Genomic DNA, 14,328 nt, shown 5'->3' on the forward strand with positions numbered 1-14,328 from the left:
AAGGCATTGTTGTGCACTCAAATAAGCCATATTTGGTACAGAACGCAGTTTTCGGTATATCACTAGACCCAACAGGTTCCTGTTGGTACGCAGAAGTGACGTCAATAGTTGCAAAGTCTTTTGCTCCCGAGAGCGAATCAAAACAGCTCTTTGCCAGTGGTAATGGAAATGAATCTTTAACAGTGACAGAGTTAACGTGCCTAAAATCAATACAAGTTCTCAGGGAACCATCCTTCTTCTTCACTAAAACAAGTGGACTAGCCCATGGAGAGGTCGAAGGCCTAGCTACCCTTTGACGCAACATTTTTTCAACATTTTTCTTCTCATCTGTTTCATAGGCCAACGGTGTCTTACGAGTAGGTTGTTTCTTGGGCCTAGCATTACCAGTATCTATGGTATGTTCTACGAGATTAGTTAAGCCTAGGTCATCATCATCTTTAGAAAATATATCTTGATAATCATGCAACAACTTGGCTACTTTTGCCCTTTCTTCACGGGTGCGCCCGTTCACCGCATCTTCAAACAAGGCTACTAAATGAGGAGGTACTTTCTTAAGCTCCTCGTGCGAACTAGTATTCGTGCCTCTTACATTACAAGTTTTTACCGCTATTTGTGGCAAAGGCTTTTCCTGCACCACCAGTCTCCGAGCATAATCAAAACTATCTCTTAGTTCAGGGTTTTCTTCTTTTACAATTGTACGACAGTCTCTTTTACTTCTTCCACAACACCTACGGTCATGTCTTGTTTAATGGATTGGTCAGAGCCAAAAGGGTTAATGATTCTAACTTTAACAGTAACGTTATTATTTACATCATTTACAAGGCATTTGGCAGCGACAAGTCCAGTCCTCTCAGAGAAGAGTGGACATGCCTCCACCAAAAGACTACAATGGTCATTCTCACTTTAGCCCGTCTCAACAAAAGCATCAATGATGACTTCACTGAACCCTGGAACAACGTAGTGATCCGCAGCGAACAATCTTCTTGCCCGGTGCGGAATCCCTACTTGCTCCAAGGGAATGGTGACACCACCAAGGATGAGTTTGTCCTTGCTCAATAACAGGTCTGCGGGTCCGGTCGGATCCTGCTGCAGCACATCAGCTCCTAACAACACTTCATCTACGATGTCCGCAATGAGTAGCGTTTTCTCCATTCTCAGAGGTCCCAACATTAATTCAAATACGGCTTCACCATGATGGGGAATTTTCCCCCATCAGCATTGGTCATTATTATCTTACTACTGGTGCGTACCATTTTCGATCGTGTGTCAGAAGGTATTCGTTCAAAAACCTTGTGAGAGACGATAGTCCTGGTAGCCCCAGTGTCAACGGTAAACAATACATCAACTTCTTGAACTGATCCCCGAACATAAACACCATCAAATTTTGGCCTTTGACGTCTGAAAACTAGAATCTCTTCAACATGATCAGATTCCACTGTTACTGGACTAACAACTGTAGTATCGCAATCCTCAGCGCTTGGTGGAGGAGATAGGCCTCTGCTCTCGTCTCCACCCTCGCCCAAGGCATCCGAACTAGAGATATCTTTATTTACAACCTTTGGACGCTCAGGTGGGCTTGTCTCCACCCCTTTTGGTCTAGGGTTTTCCATACTATCTAAGTGCGAAGCAGGGGAACCCCCAGGTGCCCCTACTGCAGTCATCCAATCAATCTTGTCTCTAACCCCTATACCCTCAGGTGGGCCTTGCGCCACCGCTTTTGGTATTGGGCTTTCACTTAAACTACTAATAAGATCAACATTGTTATGAAAGTTGGGCCTGATTTCGAACACTTTATCATTTGAACTAGTGTCTGCAGTAGTCCTTACCGTCCCACGACCCTCAGGCACGGTCTCACCTAGTTTACCGACGGTGGTTGCCCCACTCTGAAACCTGGAGCAGTGGCTGACCATGCTGACAGGCTACTTGGCATGCCTGCAATCCCTGGTCCATATTCGGAGTTTCCTGGGTACCCCCATACACAAAATTAGTAGTGCCATTTGACCCATTTCTTTGAGAGTTCACCTGATTAATCGCCCTGGCCTCAAAACCTGACTTGGTAGATTTGCAATCATCTGGTGGTACTGCTCACAAAATCGGGCTATGTGCCCCATGAGTTCACAAGTATAGCAAGGTCCCAAAGTGGACCTGGTCCCCTGATGCCCGGAACCATTATTATCGTAATCTTGGTTTTTATAATTTACTATTCTGCCGAATATCTTGGCTGCCATTCTGGCGATAGTTTTTTCTTCCACCTCCCCCCTTGGACTTCTCTTGATTCTGACTATGGGATCGAGAATCAGATTGACCTCCACTTGGAGTCCCCACACCCTTTTCAAATATGGTGCCGATCTTCCTTAGAACTTTATCCAATGCTAATTCTACCTGAGAGACCAGCCCAGAGCAATCAGGCTGACTTCGTGATTGAGTCTGGGGTGCTGTCTGAGGCAAAGGTTTGCTGGTTATAGATGTACTCCCCTTAACTTCATTCTGATTGCGGGTTACCCTACGAACAGGTGCATCATCATTATTTTCCCTTGTCTGCTCATCCCCTGACTCGTCTGTACTTTCCGTGTCGGGCCTTACCATGTCAAGCCTTCTAGCGGCACGGCGCGACCGTTTGCCTTCAGATTCTGTAGATGTACTGGAGCGACGGGTTTCAATGAAGTTAACCACATCAGCAACAGCCACGTCAATATCTGCGGGTGACTTAACAAATTCAACTTGTACTTTTACTTCTTCATCTTGCAGACCATCAAAGAAGCGCCTGAGGAGGTCCTCACGGCGAGTCTTGAGGTCTCTACCTGAGTGGGCCTTATCGTACAACAGTTTGAGTTCCGCTGCATAACCCTCTATGCTCTCTCCTGGCTTTTGGTGTCGGTTCGCGAATTGTAACCCATACGTCTTGGAAGACTCAACTTTCCTAAACCTATGGCCCAGTTCTTTCACTAACAAACCAAAGTTCCCCCTCACGACTTCACTAAGTTGTCCAAAAACAAAGTCTCCCGCTTTGCCTTGAAGCTTTGGCAAAATCTCATCTACTATATCTTCATCGGACCACTTCATTCTATTTGCTATGTCGTTAAACCGGTTGATCCAAACCTCCCATTGCTCAGTGCCAGTGAACGATGGAATTTTGGGTCTTAAGACGCAAAGATTCCCTACTACTAGAAGATTTCGCGATGGAAGTGGAGGAGACAACACCACTGAGAGTCTTAGTTGAGCTATGGTCAGAGGCAGAACTTTCATCATCAGAGTCATCACCATTTACTGCATGTAATGTCTTTGAGTCAGACTTTGAAATTGTGCTGTGATCACTCTCAAGCTGAAGTCTAGTCAGATGGGCATCTAATACCGTCTTCGAAATGGAGTCCAACTTTTTCTCAACCTCAGTAAACCCAGCCTTCATTCAAAGAGATATGGCCTTGGTAACTGCCAATGTATCATCCCCTTTAATAACAATATCTTGTGTAAAGTTTGTATGTCAGTTTGGTTACATCTCGCACTTCAGTAACATTGTGACCAAGTTTTTTCTGACCCTCACTCAAATCATGACTGATTTCAGCCTGATGAGTCATAATTTCTACTTTGTCCTGCTTCCTATAGGCCCTGTCTTCTTTGTTAGCTTGCTGTATCTCCCTAAGTAATTCACAATTGGCCTGCATTAATCCTCCTTGCACCACCATCAACTGTTCAAACCTTTGATCCTGCTTACTCTGCTGATTGATCTGGCGAGTTATTGCGCCACAAAAGGTTGGTTAATAAGCCTTGGAATACCTCAATTCCATTACCCACTGGTAGGCCTACAGAGTGATCTGGAGAAGTCACATCATTGTCATTTACGTCAGATGAGCCTGTCCCAACTTCTGGGAGGCCTAGGCCTAGATTTGCATCGACGTCACCTGCACCAGTAGGCCTATTCGGCTCCTGATTACTTTTGTCCGGTACAGGGACAGTGCCTTGATCACAAATGACAGTGTACAATACAGCCAATTCAGGGCCCGCTAGCGTTTCATTATCTTGCCTAGAAGTATCTGCAGTTTCTGAATTCTGTTTCTCAGTCTCACTGACCATTTCTATTGTCTCAACATCAACAAAATCTTCACAATCACTCTCAAGTATTTCCTTGTTTTCCCCTGCAATTTTATTTGTTCGCCTTCCCCTCGCCATTGTTACTCTGAGTTCGAATCACAAGATCTCAAGATAAAAAAATCAAAAGATCCCACCGCTGTCACCAAAATGTTACGAATAACCAACTCAACTGAACCCAGAAGGCGAATAAACAATCATTAGATGTCAACAATTATTATATACTGTTCTGGGGGGTGATTTGGGGAAGAATCAGCAGCAACGCAGTGCCGGTGCAGTCCAGGCGAAATGGAGTGCAGCCAGACTGGTGCTGATCTTATTCTAACTTAAACGCAACAAGGAAATGATAATGATAATTAATGGCAAAGTGAATCTGCACTACCTTGGGATATAGGCTAAGGTCTGGATCGAGTTAACTGAGGTAATATTTAATGGCAAAGTGAATCTGCACTACCTTGGGATATAGGCTAAGGTCTGGATCGAGTTAACTGAGGTACTAAGTGTGTTTTAAAGGAACGAAAGAGTGAGACAGCCCCTGGCATATAAGTGACGTGCGGAATCGTTTGCAGTTCCCGACCGTCTGCCAGTTCAAAGACGCCGCTCTTTAAACACAACAGGCACGCGCGCCGCCCAATGACGCGAAAGAAAACGAAGTCACGTGACCTGCCGGCAACATGGCCGGAATGATAAAAGATGCGGAGCTAAATCACGCATCAAAGTGAGTCTTACAAGGAATCGGAACCAAGGATAACTAAAACATAGACGCGGATGGAATATAGAAATGAAATGCTACATAATAACATTTACCAGGTTGGTTGTCAACATATAAAACTATAGGAAATAGCGACCGAAGTGAGAGCATGGAAATCCCGGCAAAATACCATGCCCCAATACACATGGAAAACAGTGTACAATCTACGCGCCGTGGGCTGAGCGCAAAACTGTTGTAACTGAAAAATTTGAAAAAAATGAGTTAGCCCCAGAAATCAATGCAAAAACATCATATCTACAATATTATTGTGTTGATTAGTGCTGCCTTCTATCATACGCCCCTAAACTACCAATGTTATACTATTGTATCTGCAGATTACAGGAAAACATGAGTGCAAAAACATTGTTGTATCTGCATTCAAAATGGCTTACTCAAAACAAAAGAGGCTGATGACTAATGATGAAGTTCAAATCTTTGAAGTCATTTTCCTCAAAACCAAAGGAAGTGTAGATACAACAGTTTTGCACTCAGCCCACGACTTGTCAATTCTGGTTTCAGTACACGAGCATCATGAACGGTTACCAGTATCTGTTAGGGCGTCGTTAAATTTTGTTCTACACGAACAGTTTACACCCCGTGGTAAAGAACCAGTGGATAGTGTTTTTGTAGTGGGTCAGGATGTGTACGATGAGTTGGTTCCACCAAAAAAATGAAAACGTCAAAATCATCTCTCTTGGCAATATAATGATTGGGAGGAATCTTTTCTGTCTGAATCGCAGTATATCGATGAAACAGAAATATGGGCCATTTGAGATGTCTGAAATTTTCAAAATGGAGAGATGCACGCCAGCATGGTGTGGGCCTCTGTTGAATGCATGGAATATCTTGCAAAATTTTCGGATATTCTTGCGTTATCTAGGCCTGAAGGTTGGGAACTGCAGCAAAACGGAAAAGTTGTATTGCAACGATTTCCCCCGGATTATGTGCGAAAATCACTCGAATTTGCATTTTCATCCTACAAACCTGAATTGGAATTGTGCGACGACGGTGTCATCGTGGCTCCTGGCACAATTTGGCGTAAAGAAATTACTGATGATCCACGTGTTACAGAACTATCGAAAGAGATACATTGCACATCGTTAAAATCGAAATAGCTCCTAAACACTGGTTCATTTTGCAAAGCTGTCGCTCGGCGTATTATGAAAATGACAGTAACTATTATCTGGCATTTAAGGATGCAATGCAATAAAGGTGAAAGTTTGAACGAGTCGAGACACTGAATTGATGGATGCTACTGCATACGTGTAAAAAGCATACTTAATAAATTGTCCATGGTGAATGCACGTCAGCGTCTAAACCCCTTTAAAGTATAGAAGGGTAAGTTCATTTTGTTGTGTTCAGGTTGCAAGTATATGACCGATATCGGGTTAGCGTTTACTAAAGACGTGCTGCTTTTTAAAATTCTTTCAGTAAACAGCAGCTGTAGAATGGAAAGAAATAGCGACAGAGACGACGAAACACACCGCAGTTACCCCGATGTGGTGTCTGAAAAGAAGCATCCGTGTATCGGTGAGTTGTTTGACAGTCTTGTTTCCGTCAAATCCGCGCAATTCTCTGTTTGAAAACAAATCATGTCTTTTGTATTAGCTTTTTTATACATGTCTCAGAATGTAACAAAACCACAATTTTTATTTATTTGACAGTCATCAGCGACTCAGACGATGAATTCACAGACTCGCCACCATGGATGAAACTAGAAAATCGCAAAAGGAAAAGACACCTGCGTAAGTCTCATTTCCGTCAAAATCCGATAATTCTCGATGCGCCTCCATATTATCGCTTTTGCATGCGTCGTTTTTACGCCGAAAACATAACGGAACGCATGTTTTCTTCAACAGGTCTGTCCCTGAAGAAAAGGCAGAAGAAGGCGGATGTCGCACCTAAAGCGTCAGTCGCAGCATCTGTGAAAGGTACGTATACGTCTGTGTGGATTTCGCGATCATTTTTGATTTTTCAATGCAGCATAATATTTACGAACCAGATTTGACAGAGACACACTTTTAATCACACTGCTTTTTGTGTGTTTTCAGTGGAAGACAAACGTCCAGTGAAAATTGGGAAAGCGACACGGATGACGCCGCGACACGCACCCACATCTCCTGTAAAGAAGACAAGTGAGTTTCTGCGGTTAGTTGAAAATTGCGAATTTCTCTGTTAAATGTGCGCCATTACACATAATTTACTGTTATTTGATCTTTTATGTCGATTGTAAAACAGGGTATCTTTTCTGTGATTGTAGAAACATCAGCTGAGACACTCAGACCTGCAAATGCAATAACATCGACAGCTGCAAGTGCATCGCCAATAGGAGGGACAACACCAGCAGTGCCCTCTCACAACAATGATGGTCATCCGATTGAAGGTGCGTAGCGTAATATGTGACATATTATCAAAAGCAGTTACCAAAAACGTATTGAGTGCTAGTGTTATAGCAAGCATCTCGTTTTTGTTCTGCTGAGAACAAATCTTGCCCATGAGATGTTGCACGTATATAAAATGTAGTTTGTCTCATATATATATATACATGTATATGTTTATATATATATATAGAGCTTAAGTTTTTCTTTTTTTACTACAGGGGTGTCCCGCAATAAGACGGATCGTTTGGCAGAAACACTAAATTCCATCATGGCAGAACATACGCAACAAGGAAAATATGGACTACCGCGTGAAATGACGGAGCCACACGAATTCAGGGCAATGGAGAGGGAAGGGAGACCATTTTATATAACAGTAAAAACATGTACATGTACACGTAGGCCTGACAATGCTGGTGATGACGATGAGCCCAGAATCCCACCATCACAAATACTGGGTTCGCACCAAGCGCCTGCTGTTGTTGATGCGCCTGCTGTTGTTTCCGTTGTTGATGAGCTGTTTGAAATTCCGGATGTGCTACTGGAGACAATTTCTCCGCCTGGTTCACCGCGCCGTAGGGTATCTCAAGGAGACATCTATACAGGTCCCACTGATTGATGCGCATCAGCAACAACAACAACAGGTGGACGCGAACTCGGTCGAGTGTTGCACGCACCCTGTAAATCCGATTGCTGGTTTACCTGTGACAGACGATTCTGCAACCAGTTCAGAATTGTTTGAATTATTGTCGGGCGGGTTTGAAATGCTAATGGGAACGTGTGACACAAATGAATCCCCAGTTGATCTATTGCACGGGGCACACGATTCTGTTGGGCATTCAGGACCGCCCGATGATGTATTGTCAACGATGAACGATGAACCCAACAGAGGTTTTGTCTGGCACAGGTGACCGTGTGCTGCAATCGGATAAATCTCCGACAGAGCCAACTGCTCCTCTTGCTATCTCGACTACGGGAACTGATGAAAATCAATCAAATAGGAGCCTCTGTGAGAATATGCAATGGGCGACGCATATGATCGAAGAGCTCGCAAACGGTCAGCGTTTCCTTGAGCCGCTCCCGAGTAAGCAAAGTATAATTCTAGACGCAGTTATAGAGCATGCGAAACCTTTGCATACACTGGAGCGGCAAACCAATGATGTTTATCAAAGTTCTCAACAGGCAACTACGTCAGCTGCTTACGTGATTCCACCTAGTAAGTGGCCAGTTGATTTTCATGCTGGAATAAAGCAAGGGGTACGAAGTAGGGTAGAAGGTAACCGCCCGATTCTTAGGAGTCTACTTTCAGAGGGAAATATACCTGTGCCTTCAGATGTCGGAGATCGGTACGGTAAGGGCAACATTGCACAAAAACCTCTAAAAGTGCAAAATGTTCCTGAACGTACCATTGTACACCAGTCTTTTTTAGGGATGGGTCCACACAAACAAAAAGCAACCTAACAGGTGTGCAGACTGGTGGTAACAGGGTTGTTGTGGGCAACGCTCGAAGTGTTGGTGATACGGATGATGATGATGATGATGACGATGATGATGATGTTGATGATGATGATAATGATGAAGTAGGACCCCCAGCCATTGATAATGAGTCTGACTCTGTCCCGGCCGTGGCTTCGCGCTAGCATCCTAGCACAACAGATAAAGGCGAAAATGCATCTACTTCGACAAAGCTGTATTCTTGTTCTTGACAACCAACTTGAACACATACGATGATGATGATGATGTTGATGATTAACTGAAAATATACAATGGAATCGAAATGTCACCAGGAGACTAATCTGACTAACAGCTCCTGCAGCAATTTACAGTACAAAGTGTAACACCAATGCTGCCACCTACGTTAAGCAAGATGAACTAAACTCCAACTGGGTTTTCTACACAAACTTCCAATAAACTGTCTTCTAAAGTTACATAAAGAGGACAAACCTCTGTCCTGAACACACAAAGGTACAAAGCAACTTCTGAGGCAAACAATGCACTGAGTAGCAAACCCATGACATCAGCAAAATACAATATAAACCGTCTCAGAACTTTAGGTTGTGACAGCCGAGGTCACTAGGTGCATTTTCTCTCTGAAAATCACTCCAGATTCAACATGAAATTACCCCTTTTAACAAGCACAAACGGTGCTGACAATAACATGTACAGATGCAGCAGTTTCTTAGCATCAACTCACCGAATCTTTATCCCCTTATATGCTCTAAGGCGTTGAAACCAGGGCCAAAACGGCCTAAAGGAGAAAGGTTCTGCGACCTCGAAAATATCAGCAAGGCGAAAAGCAACATGTCTCTGCACCGATTCCGGAGCAGCCGGAGGTTTACCCATCCTATGTCGAAGACCGCTTCGGCGGCGACATTCCCGGCCCCCTAATTGTGAACCCTGGGCACAATTACCATGACTACTGAAAATAATACTAAACCTTGAACCTCTAGTAGAAGCTCAAAACCATAGGCTGACATTTAAACGCAGTTCAGCTTTAAACAGTATAGAACCTAAAAAATATACAGGTCACCTTTAAATTGCACGAAGTATGAAATATGACAAATAAACACTTCACCTTCAAAAATGGTGAGAAACAAATGCCGGCAAACTCTTAGCCTTAAACAAGACATATGTACCAGTCTTCTTTACAGTACTGTAAAGTCTCTCATGTTATGCCCTTGACAATAAACAGAAGTTTACTTGAAATCACTGTTCATTACTCCAGTTTTTCGTCTTGTTCTAACACCATAACCAGCTTGTCCACTGGTCTGACTAGCTCATTGTGCTGAGTCTTGACTCGGACCTGACGCACCACACCATGTCGATCAGGCACGACTCCGATGATTCTACCAAGAGACCAAGAATTTCTTGGAGCCCTGTCATCTGCAAGCAGTACAATATCCCCATAATCCATGTTGCGCCTGACCTCCAACCATTTCTGACGCTCCTGGAGCAAAGGAATGTACTCCCCAACCCATCTCTTCCAGAATAAGTCACTCAAATACTGGACCTGTCTCCAGCGCCTCTTGACGTAGATTTCCTCCTTTTCAAAGACACCTGGGGGCAAACTTGGTTGCCTTTTCATTAGCAAGAGATGGTTGGGCGTCAATGCTTCAAGATCATCACTCTGATCAGATAACTTGGTTATAGGCCTATCATTTAAAATGGCCTGAACCTCACATAGCAGTGTACGGAAGCAATCTTCATCCATTTTTCTGATTGAGTGCTGACTGATCACGCTGTTAAGCACCTTGCGGGTCAGTCCGATCATTCTCTCAAAAACACCACCATGGTGACTACCAGCTGGTGGATTGAACGCCCAATCCACCTCCCTTTGCACCATGCAAGCCTGAATTTGTTTGGTATTCCACTGGCCTATTGCCTCTTTCAGTTCCTTTTGAGATGCATGAAAGTTGCTCCCGTTATCAGACCTTAACTTAACACATTGGCCTCTGTGGGCCAAGAACCGTCTCAAGGCATTGATGTACGAGGATGTGTCGAGCGAATCTGCCACCTCGATGTGGACCGCCCGGACAACGAGACATGTAAACATGACTCCCCAACGTTCGACCACGCTGCGCCCCCTCTTGACCTCAAACGGGCCGAAATAGTCAACACCTGTACATGTAAAGGGTGGTTTGTCTGGTGTCAGGCGGTCCTCAGGTAGATCGCTCATTCGCTGTTCACCTAAAGGACCCTTCATTTTCCTACATACAACACAGTTCCTGATTACACTACATGCTGCACTTGGTGCCTGTACTATCCAGTACTTTGTTCTGAGCCTACTCAGCATCTGGTTCCTACCCCCATGCCACAACAGCAGGTGTACATAGTTGAGTATCAACCTAGCAACATGAGAACCCTTGGGCAAGATAACAGTATGAATTGTCTCCTCAGGCAAATTGGAGCGACTAATCCTGCCGCCCACCTTCAACAGACCATCTCTCAAGATCGGATCCAAACCTCGGATCTGGCTTTTCTTGCCAACCACAGCTGCTCCACCTTGCAGAGCCTCAATCTCAGCAGAGTAGTGCCTTTTCTGCTGATATTGAATGACAGCATGCTCTGCCTGTTTCACGTCCTCCAACTTCAAGGGACTTGTGTCTACACATGCATGATCCACATCACCTCCTGGCTTTCTGAGCCTAACCCTCAAGCCCTTTTTAAAGCCCTTTTTATTCTGAGCCACCATGCAGCACAGCGCTTTAATCGCAACCAATCAGAATGATACTCGATCAGCCTGTCTACACCTCCTATGTTAGAGTCAGAACCTTCTGCAGTCCCAGTGTGTCACTGAGTGACAACAGCACTCACCAAATTGACTTCAGGGTCAGTCTCCAGATTTTGAGGCGAAATTTCTGGAGTTTTGGGCCATTCACTTTCAGGTGTATGCAGAAAGTCAGGACCGTGGAACCAGCGCTCATTTTTTTCAGAGGCAGACAGCCCCCTAGATGCCTCATCCCCCGGGTTGAGACTGGTGGGAATGTAATGCCACTGGAATGTGTTGGACCCTTCATGAATCACTCTAAGGCGGTCGGCCAGAAAGGTAGGAAAGCGAGCAGATGTGTTTGCAACATACTTCAAAACTGACATACTGTCAGTCCAAAAGTAGGACTCTGATATTTCAATATCGAGCTCCCTCCTCAACATACTGTCCACCCTAACAGCTACGGTAGCTGCTGACAACTCCAGATGCGGTATTGTGACTTGTTTCAATGGGGCTACTCGAGCCTTTCCTGTGACCAAACAACAGTGGACATCACCATTATCATTCACTAAGCGCAAGAACGATGCCAACCCATAACCAGACTGCCTGGCATCTGGGCAGTGATGCAACTCAGATCGCACAACCTCACCGAAATCCTTAGGCCTAAAGCAGCGATCAATCCGAATGGCAGACAACCTACTCAATTCCCCCTTCCATTTCATCCATTTTTCCTCCAGCTCCTTGGGAATGGGGTCGTCCCACGCCAATTTCAGCCTGCTTAACTCTTGCAACAGCCCCTTTGCCTGCAACACACATTACATGGAGATAGCCAGCCTAGGGGGTCGTAAACGGAGCTTACAACGGACAATATGCCCCTGCGCGTTGCTGGTTTCTCCTTGACGTCAATGTGGAATACAAATTGATCAGATTCAGCGTCCCATTTTACTCCTAAAGTGCAATTGGTGGGCAGATTCTCCGACGACAGGTCTAGATCCTTGGCTTCTTTCGCCCATTCCTCCTCCGGGATAGCTTGCATAACAGCTCGAGCGTTGCTAAGCCAGCGGTTCATGTTAAATCCGCCTTCACCAGTAAGACCCTTGAGATTTTTCTGCAGACACTGAGCACACTTCACACCATTCACAGACCGGATGCAGTCATCTACATAACAGTTTCGACGGAGCGTGTCCGCGGCCTCCTTTCCGTATTGGTCCTCGAAATCCGTCGCCGTCCTCAACAGCGCGTAAGTAACTACAGCTGGCGACGAAGTGGCCCCAAACAAATGAGTCATTTGTTGGTATTCTTGAGGTGGCTTGGACACGTCCCCATCCTCCCACCAGAGGAACCTCAAGAAGTCCACATCCCTCGAATGAACCTTCACTTGACAAAACATTGCCTCGATATCACCAACCAAGGCGGTGTCTCCCTGCCTAAACCTATGCAATGTCCCCACTAAATTGTTGGTGAGGTTAGGTCCAGACAACAATCGATCATTAAGTGAGGTACCGGCAAACCTCGCCGCGCAGTCAAACACCACCCTTAGCTTCTTCTTTTGGGGGTGATATACCCCATGATGAGGTAAGTACCACAACCTCCCTTCCTTAGGTTCAGCCCCAGCAGGTACCTTACGCGCGTAACCCTTAGCGATGGTTTTATTCATGAACTCTGAGTACTCTCGGTGAAAGTCAGGATCCCTGACGAACCTTTTTTCCAAATGCTTCAACCTTTGCTCAGCCTGGGACCTGTTGCATGGCATCTTGACATCGCTGTCCTTGAATGGGAGACCTATCGTGTAATGCCCATCTTTATGCTCGATCGATTTCTCAACGGATTCCAAGAACTGCTTGTCCTCCAGTGAGCATTCCTCCACTTCGTCGACTACTCTCTCGCTGAAATCATAATCCACTTGTCTGTTGACCGCTGCCAACAGATCCGTGTCCACCCTCGTGTTCTGGACTATATGAACTATGCTTCCGATGCCAACATCCTCCCTGTCCTGATCACCCAGCGGTCCGTTGATCGCCCATCCCAGCCTAGTTTTCACAGCAAATGGCCCATTACCATCACTTGGGATAACCCTGAACGGTTCCATAGCCTTAGGTGAGTTGATACCAATGAGTAGGCCTACATGTAACTCACTACTCTTTTCTACCACTGGTAACCTTACTTCCTGAAGATAGTCCCACCTAGAAAGGTCTTCCTGTGTCGCAATGTCCTCCTCTGAGACTGGCAAGGAGGGCTGAGACAAGACAGGTGGCAAATCAATCCACCCAGAGACCTCATTATAACCTTCAGCGACCGGAGCTACCTGAAGAGCTGGTATAACAAACGATTTCTTACGCACCTCGTTACCCATGGTCTTCAACAAAACATCAGCCCTTTTTCCAGTCACCTTGAGTTTACCCATCAACCGTTCAGTGCAAAAGGTACCTGTGCTGCCTGAATCAAGCAGTGCGTAAGTTGAGACAAACTCGTCACTAGCCCCCGACTTGACCAACACTTGCACAATAGACATAGCGACCTTTGACCTGGCACCGGCCCCCATAGGCCTACTGCACTGCACATGTACTGTGGCCCCTGAAACACCGTCGCCACCACTAGCGGTGCCAGAGTCGCTAACCAAATCCTTGTGCAAAACCGTGGGATGTTTTTTCTGACACACCCCGCACGTTAACCTGTTTTTACAAGTTTTGCTTCTACAACCGTGCTTCAAACATGCGAAACACAACCCTTTAAATTTCAGAAATGCAAGTTTATTTTCATGTGTCTCTGACTTGAGCTTGTGACAGTCGTTAAGATGATGATTCTCGTCACACTTCTCACACTTCCGGTTGGTTTCCGATGATGGGCCAGAACCTGACGACAAGCCAGACCCCGTCTTAGACTTGTATCCTGTTGAGCCAGATCCT

At 45.2% G+C, this 14,328-nt stretch overlaps 3 protein-coding genes across 3 annotated transcripts; 1 reads left to right on the forward strand and 2 right to left on the reverse strand.

The window, feature by feature from the left end:
* The first annotated feature begins 6,285 nt into the window (after positions 1–6,285).
* On the forward strand, positions 6,286–8,093 carry LOC135487820 (uncharacterized). The gene is made up of 6 exons (XM_064771917.1): positions 6,286–6,367; positions 6,502–6,582; positions 6,697–6,768; positions 6,889–6,972; positions 7,098–7,220; positions 7,437–8,093. Exons 1-6 carry the CDS (start codon positions 6,286–6,288, stop codon positions 7,832–7,834), a joined length of 840 nt encoding a protein of 279 aa, XP_064627987.1. The 3' UTR covers positions 7,835–8,093.
* A 1,838-nt stretch (positions 8,094–9,931) lies between these two features.
* Positions 9,932–11,407, reverse strand: LOC135487823 (uncharacterized). Its single transcript, XM_064771919.1, has one exon. The coding sequence runs from the start codon at positions 11,405–11,407 to the stop codon at positions 9,932–9,934; it is 1,476 nt and encodes a 491-aa protein (XP_064627989.1).
* A 98-nt stretch (positions 11,408–11,505) lies between these two features.
* On the reverse strand, positions 11,506–13,934 carry LOC135487824 (uncharacterized). Its single transcript, XM_064771920.1, has 2 exons — positions 12,369–13,934; positions 11,506–12,225 (listed from the first exon to the last, which is right to left on the reverse strand). The coding sequence occupies exons 1-2, from the start codon at positions 13,932–13,934 to the stop codon at positions 11,506–11,508; spliced, it is 2,286 nt and encodes a 761-aa protein (XP_064627990.1).
* Positions 13,935–14,328: the final 394 nt, after the last annotated feature.

This window comes from Lineus longissimus, chromosome 5, assembly GCF_910592395.1.
Source record: "Lineus longissimus chromosome 5, tnLinLong1.2, whole genome shotgun sequence".
NCBI lineage: Eukaryota > Metazoa > Nemertea > Pilidiophora > Heteronemertea > Lineidae > Lineus > Lineus longissimus.

Bases quoted from the DNA above. Each gene is read 5' to 3' on its own strand.
- LOC135487820 (XM_064771917.1), top strand. From the start codon at position 6,286: ATGGAAAGAAATAGCGACAGAGACGACGAAACACACCGCAGTTACCCC. The intron at 6,583-6,696 runs GTAAGTCTCATT...TTTCTTCAACAG, and splicing joins CAAAAGGAAAAGACACCTGC to GTCTGTCCCTGAAGAAAAGG. The intron at 6,973-7,097 runs GTGAGTTTCTGC...CTGTGATTGTAG, and splicing joins ATCTCCTGTAAAGAAGACAA to AAACATCAGCTGAGACACTC.
- LOC135487823 (XM_064771919.1), bottom strand. From the start codon at position 11,407: ATGGTGGCTCAGAATAAAAAGGGCTTTAAAAAGGGCTTGAGGGTTAGG.
- LOC135487824 (XM_064771920.1), bottom strand. From the start codon at position 13,934: ATGTCTATTGTGCAAGTGTTGGTCAAGTCGGGGGCTAGTGACGAGTTT. The intron at 12,226-12,368 runs GTAAAATGGGAC...TGTGTGTTGCAG, and splicing joins CCACCAATTGCACTTTAGGA to GCAAAGGGGCTGTTGCAAGA.